This window comes from Drosophila mauritiana, chromosome 2R (assembly GCF_004382145.1).
Source record: "Drosophila mauritiana strain mau12 chromosome 2R, ASM438214v1, whole genome shotgun sequence".
In the NCBI taxonomy this organism is placed as follows: Eukaryota; Metazoa; Arthropoda; class Insecta; order Diptera; family Drosophilidae; genus Drosophila; species Drosophila mauritiana.
This window is the reverse complement of record NC_046668.1, coordinates 3,249,443-3,268,764: the sequence shown is the minus strand read 5'-3', so window position 1 is coordinate 3,268,764 and position 19,322 is coordinate 3,249,443. Positions and strand designations below refer to the sequence as shown.

General features: G+C 40.4%; 1 protein-coding gene across 8 annotated transcripts in view; it reads right to left on the bottom strand.

Moving 5' to 3' along the window:
- Positions 1–19,019, bottom strand: part of LOC117137794 (sialin) — a 35,287-nt gene extending 16,268 nt beyond the window's left edge. For 2 of the 8 annotated variants that reach the window (XM_033299464.1, XM_033299463.1), the window contains exons 1-2: positions 18,748–19,019; positions 6,937–7,031 (exon numbers count right to left, since the gene is read on the bottom strand). In XM_033299464.1, the coding sequence (XP_033155355.1) occupies positions 6,937–7,027 (91 nt within the window). In that variant the 5' untranslated portion in view covers positions 7,028–7,031; positions 18,748–19,019. Of the gene's footprint in view, positions 1–6,936; positions 7,032–9,904; positions 9,982–11,283; positions 11,825–18,747 lie in introns of those variants that run through there. The other 6 variants (XM_033299465.1, XM_033299458.1, XM_033299460.1 and 3 more) reach the window with 6 other exon arrangements.
- Positions 19,020–19,322: the final 303 nt, after the last annotated feature.

Genomic DNA, 19,322 nt, shown 5'->3' with positions numbered 1-19,322 from the left:
GGGCTTGTGGCTTGTGACAACCAAATCAATAGGGTCCAGGTTACGCAGAATAGGGCTTTATGCCCAAAAAAAAAAACGAATTCTGGACCATATTGCATTGGCGACGAGGTAAAACCATTTTCATTAAACTAAAACAGAAAAAAAACATAACTAATTAAATAGTCGAGTGCAAATATCCTCGTGCAGGTACTTAACGAAAGATAATTCTGCAAATCCCCTTTTTTTGCTGTTTCTTTTGCGTTGGTTTCAGTTGTTGGGATAGTGTCACGCAAAAGAAGAAAAATAAAACACTCACATGTATGCATGTGTATGCAAAGCAACGGAATCGGTTGCGGAATAGTACATATGCACATACTTACAGATGATATATATATCATCATATATAGATATATATTTTAACATAAAATTCTGACAGTGGTCAGAGGGAGACAGATTGCCAAATCTAATAAAAAAAAGAGGTTCTATCTGACAGTGGTCAGAGGCAAACGGCCGATATAAAATAAAATACACATTAAACAAAAGTTTATTTAGGATTAACTATATTATTATGTAAAAAAAAAAATAAAAAAAAAATCAAACAAACAAAATTCTATTTGACAGTGGTCAGAGGCAAGCAGCCGACATATATTTACCATATATTTACATATGTATGTATACCCGTATATATGTGTACACAGGTGTGTAGACAAATATTCACCGATCGAGTACTGAGTCAGAAAGACAGTCTACGATAGCATAAATAGCCAATTATCATTAAAATACAAATAGCTCGAAAAAGGACTTAAACTAATCTTTGTTTTTCAGACATAACGGTTGTTTGTGATAGCAGAGAGCGCAATTAAACCATTCCTTTGTGAGAATGTGGAGAAGGCGTTACTCCGAGATGAATGGGAGAAGTGGCTCCGAGCTTTCAATATATATTAACTGGTGGAAGGCGTCAACCGCAATCGGTTGCGTACGCACTACCAGGTGCTATAGTTGAATATAACGAAGAAGCTAATAACGTTTTCTCCATATTGGTCGAGGAATTAACATCGTACTTTTCACCAAAACAAAATTCGACATTTGAAAGACACCTGAAGAAGAAGAAAGATATCTCCTGACGAAGGCGAAACTGTAGGGAAATTCATACTACGGCTGCGTCAACAACTAAAAAAATGCCAGTTTGGTTCCACGAAAGCCGACATAGAAGAAATATGTAGAAAGGACAAACTTATTGATACTTGGGCTAACTCGGAACTTGAAAAGAAACTGTTAGAGAAAGAACAAACATTAAGCGAAGTTTTAAGCGCGTGTCAACTAGATGAAGAAATAAATAAATAGTCACATCTTATGTTGCCGAAACATTTACAGGGAACCGTCAATACAATTTCTAATTGGAATCCGCGGAAACTACATATTAGCGAGTGTGGAAGGTGCGGCCGTTTAGGCCATAAAGTAGATAGTCCCACGTACCCTGCCACAGTGACGAGGAACAGGAAGAACTGATTTAATGCCGAATTGGTGGCGAGAACTTTTCATTAATAATCGACTCCGGTTCCCGGTTCAACTTAATCTCGCAAAACGATTGTTTGATTTTGAAAACAAAGAATGCAACAGTTTTCAATGTTCGCGCGAATGTACATAATCAGTTTAGGGGATAGCCTCGGTCAAAATTCTAAGTGTTATTTGTGTCTTTGAGGCACCAATAGCGATCAAGGAAAATCCGGAGCAAATTTCATTATTTTTCGTCATTGATAAAGGACGGCAGTCATTGATTGGGAGGGAAACGGCTACCAAGTTAAATGTCCTCCGAATGGGGTTACCGGTTAACCACATTGAAATCATAGCGCCGTTCCCAAAATGGAAAAGCGTTAGCGTTAAGCTAACAATAGATCCGGATTTTGACCCCGTAAAACAACCAATGAGACGAATTTCGGTGGCGTTGGAAGACAAGGTGAATGCTAAGTTAGAAGTAGCCCACCGTATGGACATTATTGATCCAGTGAGTGGCCACAGTACTTGGATCTCCCCGATGGTAATTGCATTCAAGCCGAATGGCGACATCCGACTATGTCTGGATATGCGACAGGCCAACCGAGCCACTCCTTTCTGTGCAATTATACGTCGCATGTGTAGTTTTATTGAGCATATGCCGGCTTCCCACAGACCCCCCAAATGTGGTTCAGACGTGGGAATTAAGTGTGCTGTTTCCTTGTCCTTGGCCTGATTAATGACCATCAGTCTCATGTCGTCCAAAATCTGTTTTCTGCCATAAAATGTTCCGTTGTATAAGTAAAGATCCGTGGGCTTCGATCGGCGAAGAATGCTTTGGTAGTTAGGTCGCTAACTAACTCGACGTAAATTACCTTAGTAGTTAATCATACAAATATTGCAAACCTTTGGACTCTTTGGACTCCTTAATTAATAGGACCAGCGTAATCCAACCGGTATGTTGAAAACAACGGCTTGAAGTGGGGAAATGGGTAGCGCTCCCATAATTTTGTGCCTGGTGTTCTTGCGTTTTAGGAAGCTGAATTTACATTGGAAAACAATCTTTCTGACTAGATTGCGGGCACCCAGAATCCAGTACTGTTGACAAAGATGCGTAAACGTTGCATCCACTCCAGTGCGAAGGAAAAAAATCCGAATTAGTAGAGATTTCGCATTAAGCTGGGGTCCATTTAGAAGCTGCATGAACTTCCGGTAAAGACTTTTCTTTGTACATGACGAATGAGTCGTCGTCGTGCTGCCAGCAACTCTTTCGAGGTAAGAAATGATGAACTGTTCCTTTGACGAGAACGAAGAGTCTAAAAAAACCAATAACAGTAGCAAAATACCCGTAAGAGTCGCGTCCAGATCTTGTTGATGAGTGACTCCTCTATAGTTTCGTAAGAAAAGTATGAAGTTGTTGTCTGGGTTGTTCTTTTTTCGGTCTTCACGTCGAGATTAGAGTGCACCTCAAACTTACTTGTGGACGGTCACCGTCCTCTGAGCGCGTGTATGTGTCCGCAAAATGTTGGTACCTGGGATCAGTGGCTTCTAAAAGAGCCTGGCTAGGCTGGATACTGTCCAGCTCCGTAAACGACTGAACCATAGTGTTAAGACCCGTGAGTAACAGCAGAAACTAGGTGAGCATCACAAACAGGGTACGAACCTGCAAATACTCAACCAAAGATTTTATAGATAGCAATAGAAAAATCGTCAAGAAACCGCTTGCATTCACAAGAGTTGAGATGACTTCGATTGATCTCGGCGTGCAGATTGTAGGATATGCTAAGGGAAACTCAGAGATCTGCCTCCACGAATTGAAAGAGTTAAGCTCAAAGTTTGCGCGTCCTCGGGTAACGCCAGCGCTGTTGGCTGCGAGACTTAGAACGGGAATCCGATCGTGCACTCGATGACATTCTTTCTTGACATTCGTAAGAATTTAAGATGTAAGAAATTTCAAAAATTGGTCGATGGTCACACCCTTTGTCTCGGAGTCCGCACACTGCACCCATGCTTCTCCAGTATCGGAATCCAATTTCGTTAACAATATGAAAATTAGCCAGGAATAACCCACGAATAACTTCATCAGCCCAATCCGCCAACTTACGCGGGTGGCTGGTGTAAGGGTTGGTAATAGCATGAAGCATATATATAACTGTTTAGTGGCTGTAGCTGCTCCCAAACTTCACGATTGTTATTATTGGTGACAGCAATATGTTTGACTAAATGTGAACGCTTCGCCGGAAAAATATGTTTTTGGTAATGAAATCGTTGGCAATCAGTAAGGCTCGCATTGGTAGCAATCGATGCGGTAAACATGTCGGAGAAATGTTTCCAATCCTCATAGGTGTATATACTGTTAATCAGGATCTAGCATGCAGATTGCAGAGTCATAGACATAAAGAAGTTAACTTTTTATACCCGTTGAAAAGTATGTAACAAACAGAAGAAAGCGTTTGTAAATATATATGGTATACATATTCTGATCAGGATCAATAGCCTAGTCAATCTAGCCATGACCGCCTGCCTGTATGAACGTCGGGGTCTCAGGAACTATAAACGCTAAAAGGTTGAGATTGAACATACAGATTCAGGAGACAAAGATGCAACCGAAGTTTTTGACCCATTTTGTCACGCTCACTCAAACGCCCTAAAACCGCCAAAAACTTTTTAGATATTTTTTCATAATTCAATTCAATTCAAAATAATTCAAAAATTTCTTTCGAAATTCCCCCCAAACCCGCGCCAACGGCGGCACACTTGGCCGTCGGACCAAACAATGCAACAAGTGCACCTACAACGGACGAAGAATGCTTGGTGTTCGTAAAAGGTCAAAGGACCCCACTCCAGAACCCAAACGATGGCACCCCCAAGAGGCCATTCGAAACGACATCCCCCCTATCAGAGCCCAACCAGCAAAGTGGGTAAAGAGCCCACAGCTAGAAATCAAGGAGATGGGAGAAATCCTGGAAGACCTTCTGAAGAAGGTCAACCACAACTGGGTGAGGAGCATCAACCTGGCAATGAAAAACTTATTCGCCACATTGAAGGAGCTCCAACTGAAGCTGCGCACAAGGCTTCCGGACGCGGAGAATAAGCGTCGGACACAACGCAAAGAGTAACGGAGTAGTGTGACCTCATGGTCACACTAGACATCAGGAACGCCTTCAACACAGCGAGGTGGGACCGGATCCTAGAAGCATTAATTGGCTTCGACACCAGGCTACGCTAGGTCTTCATCAGCCTGAGTAGATCGGGCGTTATCAATGTTGAACACCCGAGGCCCTAAACAGGCGAGTACCCTGCTACCCTAGACTGTCGGCACTACGTATCTGCTGCGCCTTCAGAACAGTGTCCAACGAGGCGGCATTGGTGATCGCAGGGTTACCGCCTCTAGAACTATTAGCCCAGGAATACAAAGTGGTTTTAAACCAAAGCCACGGTAGAAGCCTCTTTTCTTGCGCCAAGAGGTCAATACGATCAGAAGCAAGGCAGCGCACCCTGGAGACAGGGGAGGTGGAGCAACGGGCTAAAGGGTCCCTGGACGCAGCACCTGATTCCTAAAGCATGGCGATCTAACGTTCGCGCTTTGGACATGAGGAGGCGGATGATTGTCGGAGCGAAACCCTAGAGCACGTTCTCTTCTCGTGCAAAAAATATGCAAGCGAAAGGAGACCCCTGGAAACCGTACTTGGCAGCAGACTGAATGCGGATTACCTAGTCACATTCATGCTGCAAGGGGAGGTGAAATGGCAAACGGTCAACAGCTTAACCGCAGCGATAACTACCGAGCTCAGAAGAGCAGAGAGCCAGGAGGATCCACGAGTGAGCATATCTTGTTCGTCCTTGCACAGCAATGCTTCACTGTAACGGGCAGAAGCAAGCGTTTTCGCCTATATAATGTATATATATTGATTATCAGAATCAGTCGATCTAGCCTTTTTCGAGATCTCATTAACTATAAAAGCTTGAAGGTTAAGTTTCAGCATACAGATTCTAGAGACAAAGTCGCAGGACAAGCTTGTTGACCCATGTTGCCACGCCCACTCTAACCCACAAGCCGTACAAAGCTGCTACACTCACACTTTGAAAAACGTGTTGATACTTTTTCAAACTTTTATTAGTCTTGTGAATTTCTATCACTTTGAAAAAAAAAAATTTGTGCCACGCCCACTCTTACGCCCTAAAACCGCCCAAAACTGCCACGGTCACATTTTCAAGCCATGTTTCGATATTCTTTCATAATTTTATTAGTCTTGTAAATTTCTGTCGGTTTGTCAAAAAACTTTTTGCCCCGCTTACTCAAACGCCCTAAAGCCGCCGAACCGGTCACGCTCACACTTTGGAACAGTTTTGAAATTTTTTCTCAATTTAATCCCCAATATCTATATCGATATCCCAGAAAAATGAAATTTCGCGTTCGCATTCACACTAGCTGAGTAAAGGATATCTGAATGATATCGTTTAACTCGATATAGTCGAGTTCTTCTTTCTTCATTCTCTCTTTTTATATGATAGGTCTGTTATTATTACGTACTCTCACATTCCGCCGTATTCTTATTCCCCAAATATCGTAATCAAAATCCGTCCCAAATAGACTGTCTTATAGGGACCAATTGGAAGTTCTAGGTGATTTTAATATATCTTGCACTATGTGGTCCTCAGAATAAAAATCTCCCTACAGCAGAACACGTCGAAAGTTAATTATATTCGAAACTCTCTTGGTCGTTTTTTGTATCGATGTATTGTTAAAGGTCCTTTTACTCAACCTGAAGATCCATATCATCTACTTCTTAGGTGTCAATCGACATCGGGCGTAGCAGTTTTGGTCTGTTTTAGAGCGTTGCAAAAAGTTTGGCAAATCGATAGAAATTTACAAGACTAATAAAAATATGATAAAATATATCAATATGTGGGCGTGAGACTTTTGGACGGTTTGCAGGCGTTAGAGGAGTGGCAACATGAGTCAACAAACAAGCGCTTCGTCTGGAAAGTGTATGCTTAATCTCAACCATCCAGCTTTTATAGTTCCTGAGATCTCGGCGTTCATACGCCGAGGATCATATTTATCCTGATATTAAGTTAGTAAACAAACTGTTTACTAACTGTCTTTGTTTATTTCGTTCATCTCTCCGATCCGATCCGATTCTCAGGCCAACCAAAGCAGCGTTAAGCAGCAATACCCATACATTAGAAATGTGTTTTTTTTTCGTTTAAACTCTGTCAATTTGTACTTCTTCTAACGCCCAGAATTCTCCCAAAACTGTCACGTGCACACTTATAGATACTGTTTATTTATTGATTTCACTATTTTTTTTTGATATGATGTTAAAATTTCTCACTCGCACTCCCACTAGCTGTGTATCTGATAGGTATTCGGGTATCTAATAGTCGAGGAAGTTGACTATATCGGCCTATATACTTTTTTCTACAATAAATACATTTAATCTTTATTTAAGAGCTTACCACGAAGAACCGAGGATTGGGCTTCCCTTCCTTCTCTTCCAGTAGGAACATCATCTTGCGGTGAAGAATATGATACCCTTGAATTGAACATTTCACTTTTGAATAAAAAAAAAATATTGTTATTGCATACATAATATAATTATATAATATATTTTTGAAGCGATTTTAGTTGAACACAGGGTCAATATGTATTTGTGTGGGGTTATCAATGACCGCCTTCCTGAGGGTATAGCACATCAGAGAAATGTTTTCAACGCAGAAAATAAGAAATTTGCAGCCATATACTGAATATGTTTATGTAAGAGTCTATTGCAATCACGGTAAAAAACAGGGTCCGAGCAAGAAAGAGCAACAGGAATATCGACAACAGAGCAGCAGGAGAAGCGACAGCAGAATAAAAGTAGAGCGACAAGACAGGACAGCATTCGGTGCCGCCAAGCTGGTCACGCCCACAGCGTGGCTGTTTTGGGCGGTTTTAGGGCAATGGAGTGGACGTGGCAAAAAGATTCGTTGAGAAGTATGTAACAGGTAGAAGGAAGCGTTTCCTACTATATAAGGTTTATATATTGTGAGGAGTCTTAAAACTTCCCACAAATCTGGGTGCAGGGGAGTGGCTTAGCAACATCGAAGACGTCTGCGATGCAGAAAGAGTCAAGGGCCGTCAGGTCTAACGGTACCGCGCTGGACCTTGGACCCCGGCAATGCGGAGAGACCGTGAACTAACGGTACCTCGTCGACCGGTAACGCGACATGAGTTGGATCTTGTACCCGAGCGGGCCGTGCGCAAAAGGAAAAATAACGGGATCCCTGCGGCCTATGAAGGGACGGCGCAAGTGCAGCCCGCGGCAGTCAGTCACAACACGCGAGGATCCGTACGTATGCGAGGATAGTCAAGGAGAGTACCGGCGCGAGTCGCGCAGTTGCGCAGTCGGATCGGAATCTGAAGGCGGAGGAGTGGATTCAGTCAACCAGACCGCGCGTGAAAGGAAGTAGTGAGACGGAGCGTTGGAAGAAGGAGTTCGGGAGTGAGAACGCGCGGATAAGTCGGAAAAGAATAAACAGTGGAAGCGTCGGGCAGCAAGAGGCCCGCAGGAAGTGAAGGACGAGCACTGCAAGTAAAGAGTGATCCTGGGAGTGGAGGAGAAGTTCCTGGCGTGTCTGAAAGGGTCAGCGGAGTCAGTGGTCAGTAAAGGTGGGCCCAGGCCGAGCGTTGCCTCGCCCGTGGACGATACGCCCTGCCCTATAACAACCTAATCCTGGCCGGGCCGACACGTCGTCCGTTGTCGAGGAGCACAGGACAACGAAGGCAATGCGTTGCAGGAGAAACGCCACAGGAGCAGCGAGTAGAATAAATCGATTATAATAAGAACCCTCCGGCTTGAACTGGCACCGGAAAAAACAAGAGCTGTCCTGATAAGGAAGGTGGAGATGGCCTTTGTCGAAGTTGGCAGTACCTTGGTGGCCTCCTTTTGGGCAATTAAGTACCTACCCTCGAACACCTAGCGTATGCTTGCTCGAAAGCAGCAGGAGTAAATCGTTATCAACCTTAATGTTGAACACTTTAGGTACAAAACAGGCGAGCAGACGACTGCTGACGAGCGTCACCCGGGCGACCATGCTATATGCCGCCCAGGTGTGGGCAAACGCGCTTGATAATTGCTACTCATAAACTGTCGGCACTATATATCTGCTGCGCCTTCAGAACAGTGTCCAACGAGGCGGCATTAGTAATCGTAGGAAAACCGTCTCTAGACCTAATAGCACAGGAAAACAAAGAGGACTTTAACCGAGCCCACGGTAGAGGCCTCTTCTCCAGCGCCAAGAGACCAATACAAGCAGAAGCAAGGCAACGCACCCTGGAGACATGGCAGCACAGGTGGAGCAACGGGCTAAAGTGTCGCTGGACGCAGCAGCTGATCCCCTCCAATTGTTCTTCTGTTTTTACTTTTGTTCTATGTTAAATGTCAAATAAACGAATTCAAAAAAAACCTACAACGCAGATCACCGAGGTCAAAACAAATACTAAAAAACAGTACTCCCCATCCATTTCCAAACAAACTGTGAAAGGCGCATCTACATCTCCAGACTCCAATTGATGCCGAAACACCTCCGCGGGGCGCTGCTGCCAAATGGATTAGAGCGATGAACTTAGAGCATGTACTTTTGCTTAACACCTCTAAAAAGTTTTTTTTTGCCAAAACGCTCATACCAACTCGTTTAGCCTCCCCTTGTAAACCGACATCCTGGAAAATCGCCTGGACACGACCATATCAATAATAAGATGATAAATCATCTCCCTTAATGTCCGTTCGAATGTGTCAACTCTTTAACGTAATTGCGAAGCTAGCCTATTTTCCGAAACATTGGAAAAAATCAATAATAATGTAGGTGCCCAATCCAGGAAAGAATAAAACTGCACTACTCTAGTACCACAAGCTGCTGAGGTAACGAGCCTGGGCGTACACAGGCGGCTTACGTGCTATAGGCACATTGAAACTAAAACCACAAATATGAAGCTCAAAGCCATCTCCCTTAATGTCCGTTCGAATGTGTCAACTCTTAAACTCAATTGCGAAGCTAAGCTATTTTCCGAAACAATGGAAAAATCAATAATAATGTAGGTGCTCAATCCAGGAAAGGATAAAACACTACCAGCATCCTGCAATAAATAAATAAACCTACCAACAAGTCTTTCGAAAAAAAAGCTAAGTCGACAGAACTGCCCTACTCTAGTACCACGACACACACCTATATCACAAGCTGCTGAGGTAACGAGCCTGGGCGTACACCTAGACAGGCGGCTCACGTGGCGTAGGCACATTGAAACTATAACCACAAATATGAAGCTCAAAGCAGTTTGTCTCCTCTCATCAACTCTCTCTCTCTCCTCATCAACGCCCTTTTTCCCCTAAGTCTTGACTACATGGTTCTCATCTACATTACTGTGCTTAAGCCAATATGGACTTACGGCTTTGAATTATGGGACAACGCGTCTTAGGGCGAGCCAAATCAAAAATCCTGCGTACTATGACTGGGGCTGGTACCTAAGAAAGGAAAACATCCACAGAGACTTGCCAGTCAAGTGAAATATTCGGTAGAAAAGTTAAATACTTAAGCAAGAAGATAAAAAATGTTTTGATATTTTTTCATATTTATGGATTTGCCAAAAAATGTTTGCCATATGTAACAAGCCGGCCAGGACTGCCTCGCTCACACTTTTGAAAAATGTTTAGATTTTTCTTTGTTTTATTGTTTGTCATTCATTTTATTCCCCAATATCTATCGATAACCTAAAAAATGATACAATTTCGCGTTCGCATAGTCGGGGAACTCGACAATAGCATTCTCTCTTGTTTTGACATAAAAAAATGGTTTTATCAGCTGCCGATCTACTGCTGCATATTTGCTGTACTTGATAAATCAGTTTGGGATGCATGCCTGAAATGTTGTTTTAACATAGGGGTCTGTCTTTGGCACATGACCACTTATAATATACCATATATTATTATTTTACTATTTTTTTTGAAGATTTGGGAATAAAATTGTTCAAAAGTGTGGGTGTGACCGGTTTGGCTGTTTAAGAGCGGCGTTAGATTGGGCGTGCCAAAAAGATTTTTGTCAAATGGATAGAAATTTAAAAGAAATCAAATCATGAAAACATATTCAAAACTTGTTCAATTTCGCTTTAATAGTTCCTGAGATCTCGACGTTTATACGGACAGACGGACACGACCAGATCGACTCGGCTATTGATCCTGATAAGAATAAATATTACATTATATAGTCGGAAACGCTTCCTTCTGCCTGTTACATACTTGTTAAGGAATCTAGTACACCTTTTTACTCTACGAGTAACGGGTATAATTATCAAAAGCCGCCAAACCGGTCACGCACACACTTTTCAACAATTTTGAAATTTTCTCGTTATATTCCCCAATATGTATCGATTTCCCTGAAAAATTATGAAATTGCGCATTCACACTTGCTGAGTATCGGGTAGCTGAGTATCTGATAGTCGGGGAACTCGACTATAGCATTCTCTCTTGTTTTGAATTTCTGTTTGACGATTGGGTTAGTATTTTTTTTATTGCCGACAAAATTTTGTTATTACCTCTTTGGTTATTTCTTAAATGCTCTTCTTCTATTCATTAAAATTTGTTCTCTATCTGTGACTTCTTTCAGAAAAACAAACGGTCTTATACATTTTAAGTTGTAGTTGCACGCGAAATTTTGACTATATCATTCTTGGAATTTTACGTACAATTTAACATCTTCACAGTAAGTGTTAGGAGCCACTTTCTCTGGTAGAATTTCTCGAAATATTTCTAAAATGATAGCAATACTTACTGTTGTGTTTATACAATAATTTTGTGGTTCGCGATTCCTTTTCCGACTCTTTTTAATATAGTTTAAATTGTCCGATTGAGAGCTGTGGACGGCTTCATAATTTGTAGATTGGTTTGAGAATAGGTTTATATAGGTCAAACGAAATGTCATTGTTTTGGCCGTCATTTGTTTTAACTGATTGCATGGGATTGTTAAGTTCGCCTAAATATATACATGTTTTATCTAATTGGATGATTTCATGTCTAATTAATTCGGGATGATTTAAGATGCTATTATTAGCGCATATCCTACTAAGTCCGTCCGCTAAGAATTTCCTTTTCCTTTGATGAAAGCAATACCAAATTAAAATTCGCTCAGTAGTATTTTCCATCTCTGTAGCTTTAAATTGGGTTCTTTTAAATTTTTCAGCTATACTAATGGGCGGTGGTCGGTTTAAAAAATTGTTTTCCAAATAGATAATAATGGAAATGTTTAATAGAGCAGAAAATAGCTAGGAGTTCCTTTTCAATCGTAGCATATTACTTTGGTATTTTGCATTAGGACCGCTCCCGAAGCATAGTTCCTGGAATGTGTAATATAGTAAGTGTAAATTGTTTTTGGAGGTTACGATAGGCCACACTGCCTCGTTTTTAATTAGGGTTTTGAGCTTTTCGAACTATTCAAGTCTTCTGTATTTATTTTGGAATTTTTTCCTGTATTTTATTAAATGTTTCGCGATTTTAGAGTAATCTTTTATGTATCGCCCTAAATAGCTAGTCATGCCTAGGAAACTTTTTATTTGTTTTTGCATTGTTGTCAATTTAATCCTATCGATTGCCTCAACTTTATTTGGTTTCAGACTGTCTGCATTTAAAACGTCCCTTAAAATTATATTTTGCATTTGGCAAACTCACATTTGTCAATTTAAAGCTTTTAGTTAGCATCAGCCAGACAATTTAATACTTCCGATAGATGCTCAATAAAATAAGAATATCGTCAATGTATACAATAAAAAAAGTGATTTGTTGCAGGAGCGTTTTGAAGTCCAAATGGCATTCGCAAGAACTCGTAGTGCCCGTTGCCAGTTGAAAATCCTATCTTCTGGATATCGCACTCGCTCATTTCGATTTGGTAACTCTAAAGATGAAAATATTAAACAGCCACCCAGCTTATATTTCGTTTATATTAGGCATAGGATATCGATCTTCGATTGCTTTCGAGTTTAATTTTCTATCGTCGACAAATCGCCATTTCTGTTGGCTTCATACGTCCAGTTGTAAGGGCTATTCGAATGCCTCATTATTCTTTGATTTAGCATCGTCTATTTGTGTGTATACTTCGTCCATATGTGCTTCGGGGTACCTTGTTTTAGGCATGCATTTTGAATTTTACTGCGCTCGTGAATGTTAGTAGTTTCTGGGAAGTACGAATTAAGTACTCTAACCGCTGGGTATGACTTGTGTTCGCTTCTGAACTGTACAACGTATGTTTTTGGGTGCGCAACTTCAATCTGACATTATTCAAAATAATTATCTGCTTCGAGTAATATATTATTGCTTTTAGATCATTTAATATGTTTCCTCCTCAAAACTATCGTGAATGTTGTATTCCAAGAAATCGCACCAATAATGATTTGTTTTAAAGTTCTTTGACACATATTGTTTAATATCCCCCACTGGTTTTCAATCGGGATATTGTGCTGGCCACGGAATTACCTCGATTGTATTTTGTGCTCCTGGCAACGAGGGCAATGCGAGAGACTGTCGACACGAACATTTTCGGTTAAATCTCCTTTTTGTTTTGCTTTCGACAAAATTGAAGCTAGCGCACGGCTTTCGAACAAACCCTTCACAACAGTGTTATGGACTCATACCATTGTAAAAAAACCAACCCCATACCAGGATTATAGGTCCATCCATCTTCAGTGGGAGGAGGTCGTCAGATATACTGTAGTGAACCAGTTTCACCAAATAGTTTAACCTTGCCGTAATATGCCGTGACTCCTCCTATGGACTCCTCCCACTAAAATTTTGATTCAGTAGTCGTCTCCGAATTGTAACGTCGCTGATTCCCACGTTCAGCTCAGACTTTAAGTCCCCAAAGGATGCAAAAGGATTGACTTTGCTGTAAGGAACTATGCGTCGATCCTTCATATCTCTGGTTTTGCGTATGGCACCACGGGTTTCGGGCTTCCATTCATATTTAATGGCATTGGATAGCATTTTGGCAAAACATTCAATAATTTTTTTGAATTTCTTTATATGTTTATCCTTCCTTTCTTAGCTTAAGAATTATTGTGTGCGTGGCAGTTTTGGGTGGTTTTGAGGCGTTATAGTGGGCGTGGCAAAAAGTATTTTTGAGGTGGAGTCAGAAATTATTTTTTTATAAAATAACTAAGTATCCGAATGATCTTGATTCTAGAGACAAAGACGCAGTGCAGTTGACGCATTTTTCCACGCCCACTCTAACGTCCACAAATCGCAAAGCTCATTCTTTTTGTATCTTAATAACTCGACTAACTCGTTCTCTCTATATTTTTTGTGGATATAATAGCTGCAAGGACAGCTATCATTTTTATTTATTCGATATTTTAATACACCGGCTTACGACGATCCTTTTTCATTTTGCTAGTTGTTTCTTATTACGACTAAAGTACGTTCTAGTCTAGCATCAACAGTGACATTTAACCAGTCAATCCGACCTGTTTTTACTTTCACAAAAAAGTGACAAGAACTAATTTTGCATTTCACTTATAAATAGACTTTATTTATTTACTAATTCAGATACTTTTTTACTGCGTAAAGTGATTTTTGTTACTAATTCAGACACTTTTTTTTTACTGCGTAGAGAGATTTTTGTTTGTAAAATATCGGCATTTTTCGGAGGGATTATCAATTTCACACAGATTTTTAAGTAAAGCATTGACAGCATGTCAAAAAAAAAAGGTTTTTGCAAAGCGGTAAAAGATTTTTTTAATTAAATGAAAAAATTTCAAAATATTTCCCAAAAGTGTGGACGTAGCAGTTTTGGACGGTTTGTGGGCGTTAGAGTGCGCTGCGTCTATGTCTATGAAATCTGCTTGCATAATTTCTATCTTTTTATAGTTCGACGCGTTCAAACGAACGGACATTGCCAGTTAGACTCGAATAGGGATCCTGATCAAGAATACATATACCACTTTATAAGGTCGGAAACGCTTCCTTCTTCGTTACTCAGCTAGTGTGAATGTGAACGCGAAATTTAATAATTTTTCTGGGTTATCGATAGTTATTGGGGAAAAAAATGAGAAAAAATTCAAAAATTGTTCCAAAGTGTAACCGTGACGGTTCGGGGGCCTTAGGGCGTTAGAGTGGGAGTGGCAAAAAGTTTTTTGGGAAATCAATAGAAATTTAGAAGACTAATAATATTATGAAAAAATATGCAAAAAATTTCAAAAGCGTGGGCGTGACAGCTTTAGGCGGTTTTAGCGCGTTAGAGCGGGCGATGAATAAAGCTTTTTGGCAAATCGATAGAAATTTACAATTTACAATTTTACTTATAAATTTATGATAAAATATCAAACAATTTTCGGAAGTGTGAGCGTGGCAGTTTTGAGCGATTTGTGGACGTGGCAACACGCGTCCAAAAACTTGCGCTTCATCTGTCTCTAGAATCTGTTTGTTTAATCTCAACCTTCTAGTTATTACAGTTTCTGAGATCGATAAGTTCATATTCTATATTGATTGAAATAAAACAAACATACATAATTGTATATAAGTAATTAAAGAATAAATAAAGGTTGTGACCTTTTTATTGGCAAATTAATTTCTCGAGGCAAATCGTGCGGACGTAAGCACCTAACAATCGTTGTCTTCTCTAATTTTTCACATGTCGCAAGCTGAATGCTCAAATGCTTGAGTGATCAAACACTCAAGTTGCCTGCGAGCAACGGTTAATTCCTTTTTGAGTGTTTTCGCTACTGATCGGCAATCACTATTTGTTTGCATATTTTAACGCTGCCTGTGTGCCGCAAGCATACATAATTTGAGTTCAGATACCAATAAACGTCGGCGCTGTAAACACGCATAATAATTTTCATCTTCAAAATATGTTTGTTGATCTGATTAGGCTAACTGATAACCATTATGGTCAGGATAGGGAATTATTGTGCAGAAACAACAACTTTCCCTGGTGTAACCCCTTTTGAGGTATGGACAAGAAGAAAGCCATACGTTGGGCACCTTCGTGTCTTTGGTGCCAAAGCCATTGTGTAGAACAAGACACATACCATAAGACGAAGTTTGCTCCGAAGGGTGAGGAGCATATACTGGTTGGCTACTCCGAAACGGGAAAGGCGTATCGAGTGTATAGCCATGAGAAGAGGCAGATGATCGAAGCGCGTGACGTCATGGTTTTCAAAGATGACTTGGGCAGAGTGGCTTGCCTGGTGAAACAGAGCTTAAATTGGTTGAACTCCGAGGCAAATCTACGCTTCTGGTTGGTGAGTTGTCTAATAATCCTCCTAGTGAGGAGCTTGAGGCAGGTGATGACGAACTTGCAAGTATTGAACAAGAGCCAGAAGACGTGGATCCTAAAAACGCGCATCTTGAAGAAAAAGGAGCACAAAGAGCTCCTGAACGACCGAAGTTAGTGTAACTGGTCTCCCTCGCACAGATGCTGAATGTCCTGACGACTGATGACATTGTTGTTCCTGGAAGTTTTAAAGAAGCTATGAACGGTGATCACAGCGACAAATGGAAAGCTTATGTTCAGAAGAAGATGGATGGCCTACGAGCAATCAAAACTTGGTCACTGGTCGATCTACCGAAAGGCGAGAAGACTATTGGTTGCAGATGGGTCTTTGCGTTAAAACGAGATAAGAATGGCCACATTGAACGCTGCAAATCGCGACTGGTGGCCAAAGGGTGCGCACAGCGCCAGGGTATTAATTATCTCGAAACTTTTTCTCCCCTTGCCAGGTACTCCACAATAAGATTGGTTATCTCATCGGCAGTTGAACATGGCATGTTCATGCACCAGATGGACGTTTCTTCAGCCTACCTAAACAGCGAATTGCATGATGTGGTGCACATGAGGCAGCCTGAAGGTTTCATAGATGAGCAGTTTCCAAGACGCGTTCTGAGGCTCCACAAATCCGGCCTTACACAGAGTGGACGCGAATGCAACGAGACTGAGTGCCGTGCTATTGGAGATTGGTTTCACTCCTTGTCCTAGTGAACCTTGTTTGTACGTGCGCAAAGTTGATGGCAATCTGGGCCTAATTGTGGTGTACGCGAATGACTTGATCATAGCGAGCTCCAGCGAAGATGACCTAAACGAGATCAAGTTGCTTATATCCAAGAAGTTTGACGTGGTCGACGGCGGCGATCTTAGACATTTCCTTGGAATGGAAACTGAGAGAGAGGGAGAAACTGGAAGTATCGAAATTGGCCACAAGCAGTATGTGGAGGCACTCCTTAACGATTATGGAATGCAAAATTGTAAGCCAAGCAGTATTATATTGGAGGCTGGCCATCAGATAAAATGCGACGACGAGGGATGTGACCGTGTGAAAAATGTAATCCTATCATTCATTGATTGGGTCCCTACTGTATCTGGCGATGACGACTCGACCAGACATATTGCATTTTACTGTGAAGCGGAACGCACATTCTCATAAGGAGCATGAGGCGGTTGCCAAGCGTATCTTACGCTACCTGAGGGGCACATCTGAGAAGAAACTACACTACAGAAGAACTGGGCAGAGCATTCACTGCTACGTGGATGCAGACTGGGCTGGCGATTTTCAGATCGCAAATAATATACTGGATGGGCGTTATTTGCTGTTGGTGCTGCCTTTAGTTGGGAATCCAAGAAGTAAAGTATAGCTCTGAGCAGCACAGAGGCCGAATATATAGCTCTCACCACGGTTGCCATAGAGGCGGTCTATATCAGGAAGCTGGTTGCCGAAATAGGTTTCGGAGATGTCAAGACTGCGCAGATCTATAGCGACAACCAAAGTTCGCAATGCTTAGTTAAGAATCCTAGGTTCCATGCAAGAAGCAAACACATTGACATTAAATATCATTATGTCAGAGATATATATAAGGATAAAATTGTAAACATTAATTATGTTCCCACTGAAGACGTGTATGTGTTAACAAAGAATTTAAGTTGCATTAAGCATAATTAATGTATTAAGCTAATGGGACTGTTTTGAGTGAATATGTAAACATACAACTTTAAGAAGGAGTGTTGAGTATATATAATGAACAACTATGTATGTAAGAATCACTCAATTACTTGTGTACTGATCGGCGATCACCATTGGTTCACATATTTTAACGCTGCCTGTGTGCAGCAAGCATACATAATTTGAGTTCAGTTACCAATAAACTTCTGCGCTGTAAACACGCATAATATACTCTAATTACAATTAATCTTATACAAAGTCAGTTATGAAATTGGTTGAAAATGGTCCCAATTGCTAAAAAATAATATAGATTTAAAGGCTAAGAACATGTAAAGTGAAGGTCATATTCTGTCAAATTTACAATGTATTAGTATACGTGTGCACCGCTCTCCGGCTTTTGAATAAAAATTTGAGAGACCCTGGGGCCAGCAATCTTTTGCAAATAATCGTATGGCGTTACGCATCATGTTATTCTATTGTCTTTGGTTGGGCCTATATGGCATATGCTGGAACGCGCAACTTCGTTTTAATCGACGTGAAAGTGGATGCCAAAATTTGTATTCAAATATAAAGGAAAAACTCAACAGAAATTGTAGAAAAACGGCATATGCGGTCGTTTTCAGTATCACCATGCAAGCGATCCCAATCACTCACTAGTAATTGTGATGAATTTTATTGTCTGAATTGTCTCACGTAGTCATAGCGCCAGTACAGACCCCAGACTTAAGTGTAATCAAAAATTGATGAAATTTGACATAGCCTTATGGAATATTTCCAAAAACAAACGACTTAAACAAGGTTATCTTGGAAAGCACACGGGAAATCGCCTCAAATGTGTGCTGAACTAGAAAATATGACCTACAATATATTAGCTTTAACGTTAGTAAAATAAAGTAGAATAAACTGCACGAAACAAGCCTGCACATTTGTTTTTTCCGAAATACCTTTTTCGGCTCTATAATTATGGAAATGGTTTTAATTTGAAGAATACATGAATATCTCTAGTTAAAATACTCGTTTAATTTTTCATGTTTTTTTAATAGTTTAGCAGCAAAAACAACTTCAAGTATATTTTGTCAACTGCAATAAGCTGATAGACACTGTTAATACGAGTGTTGCATTGCTAAGAATCACACAACGTGTGGGGCAAAGTCATTTTTTCGGATTACTGTACGTATGTACCTTGCTGCATTATTTCCATTGCAGAGCTTTTAAACATTTAAGGTTGTTCAAGAAGGTAATTTCTGTTGCGCATTACAAATTTTCACAGCTCATATTAACTGATTTAATATTCGTATATATTGAAATATTACCTTTTTCGTCTTTTTCTTCTAAATTCTTTACATTTATAAATGCAAATATTTATTTACATGGATTTGGGGTATGTTATTTTATAATGTTCTCAGATGTATGCATAAAACTAATTCTGAAAATAATACTTCTAAAACTGGTATGTTTTTCAAACGTAGGCGTAAAACTCTGTCCCATATAATGGAACATTAAAACAAACTTCTACTGCACATTCATTGGTTTTTGTAGGATACACCAAGTGCACCTTCGTGGAAGTTTTCCAAAACATGCGTTCAAATAGCGACAATAAGCTGGTCGAAATGAAAATTAAATGTGTTGAATTGGAAAAATCGTCGAATATGGAACAACGAAAAAGAATCAAACCAATTCTGCTGATGCTTCGCTTTTCCACCGGACCAAACACATAAATTTCATTCCATTTTATTCCATTAAATGTGTCAAATTTGTTTTGCGACTATAAAACTAAGTTTACCAATACTATGAAACACGCACATGCACTTACGTAATTTACATAGGATCGCATTTTTGACTTTCAATGTAAAAATATAAAAGCCTTTTATTAAAATTCATGCATTAT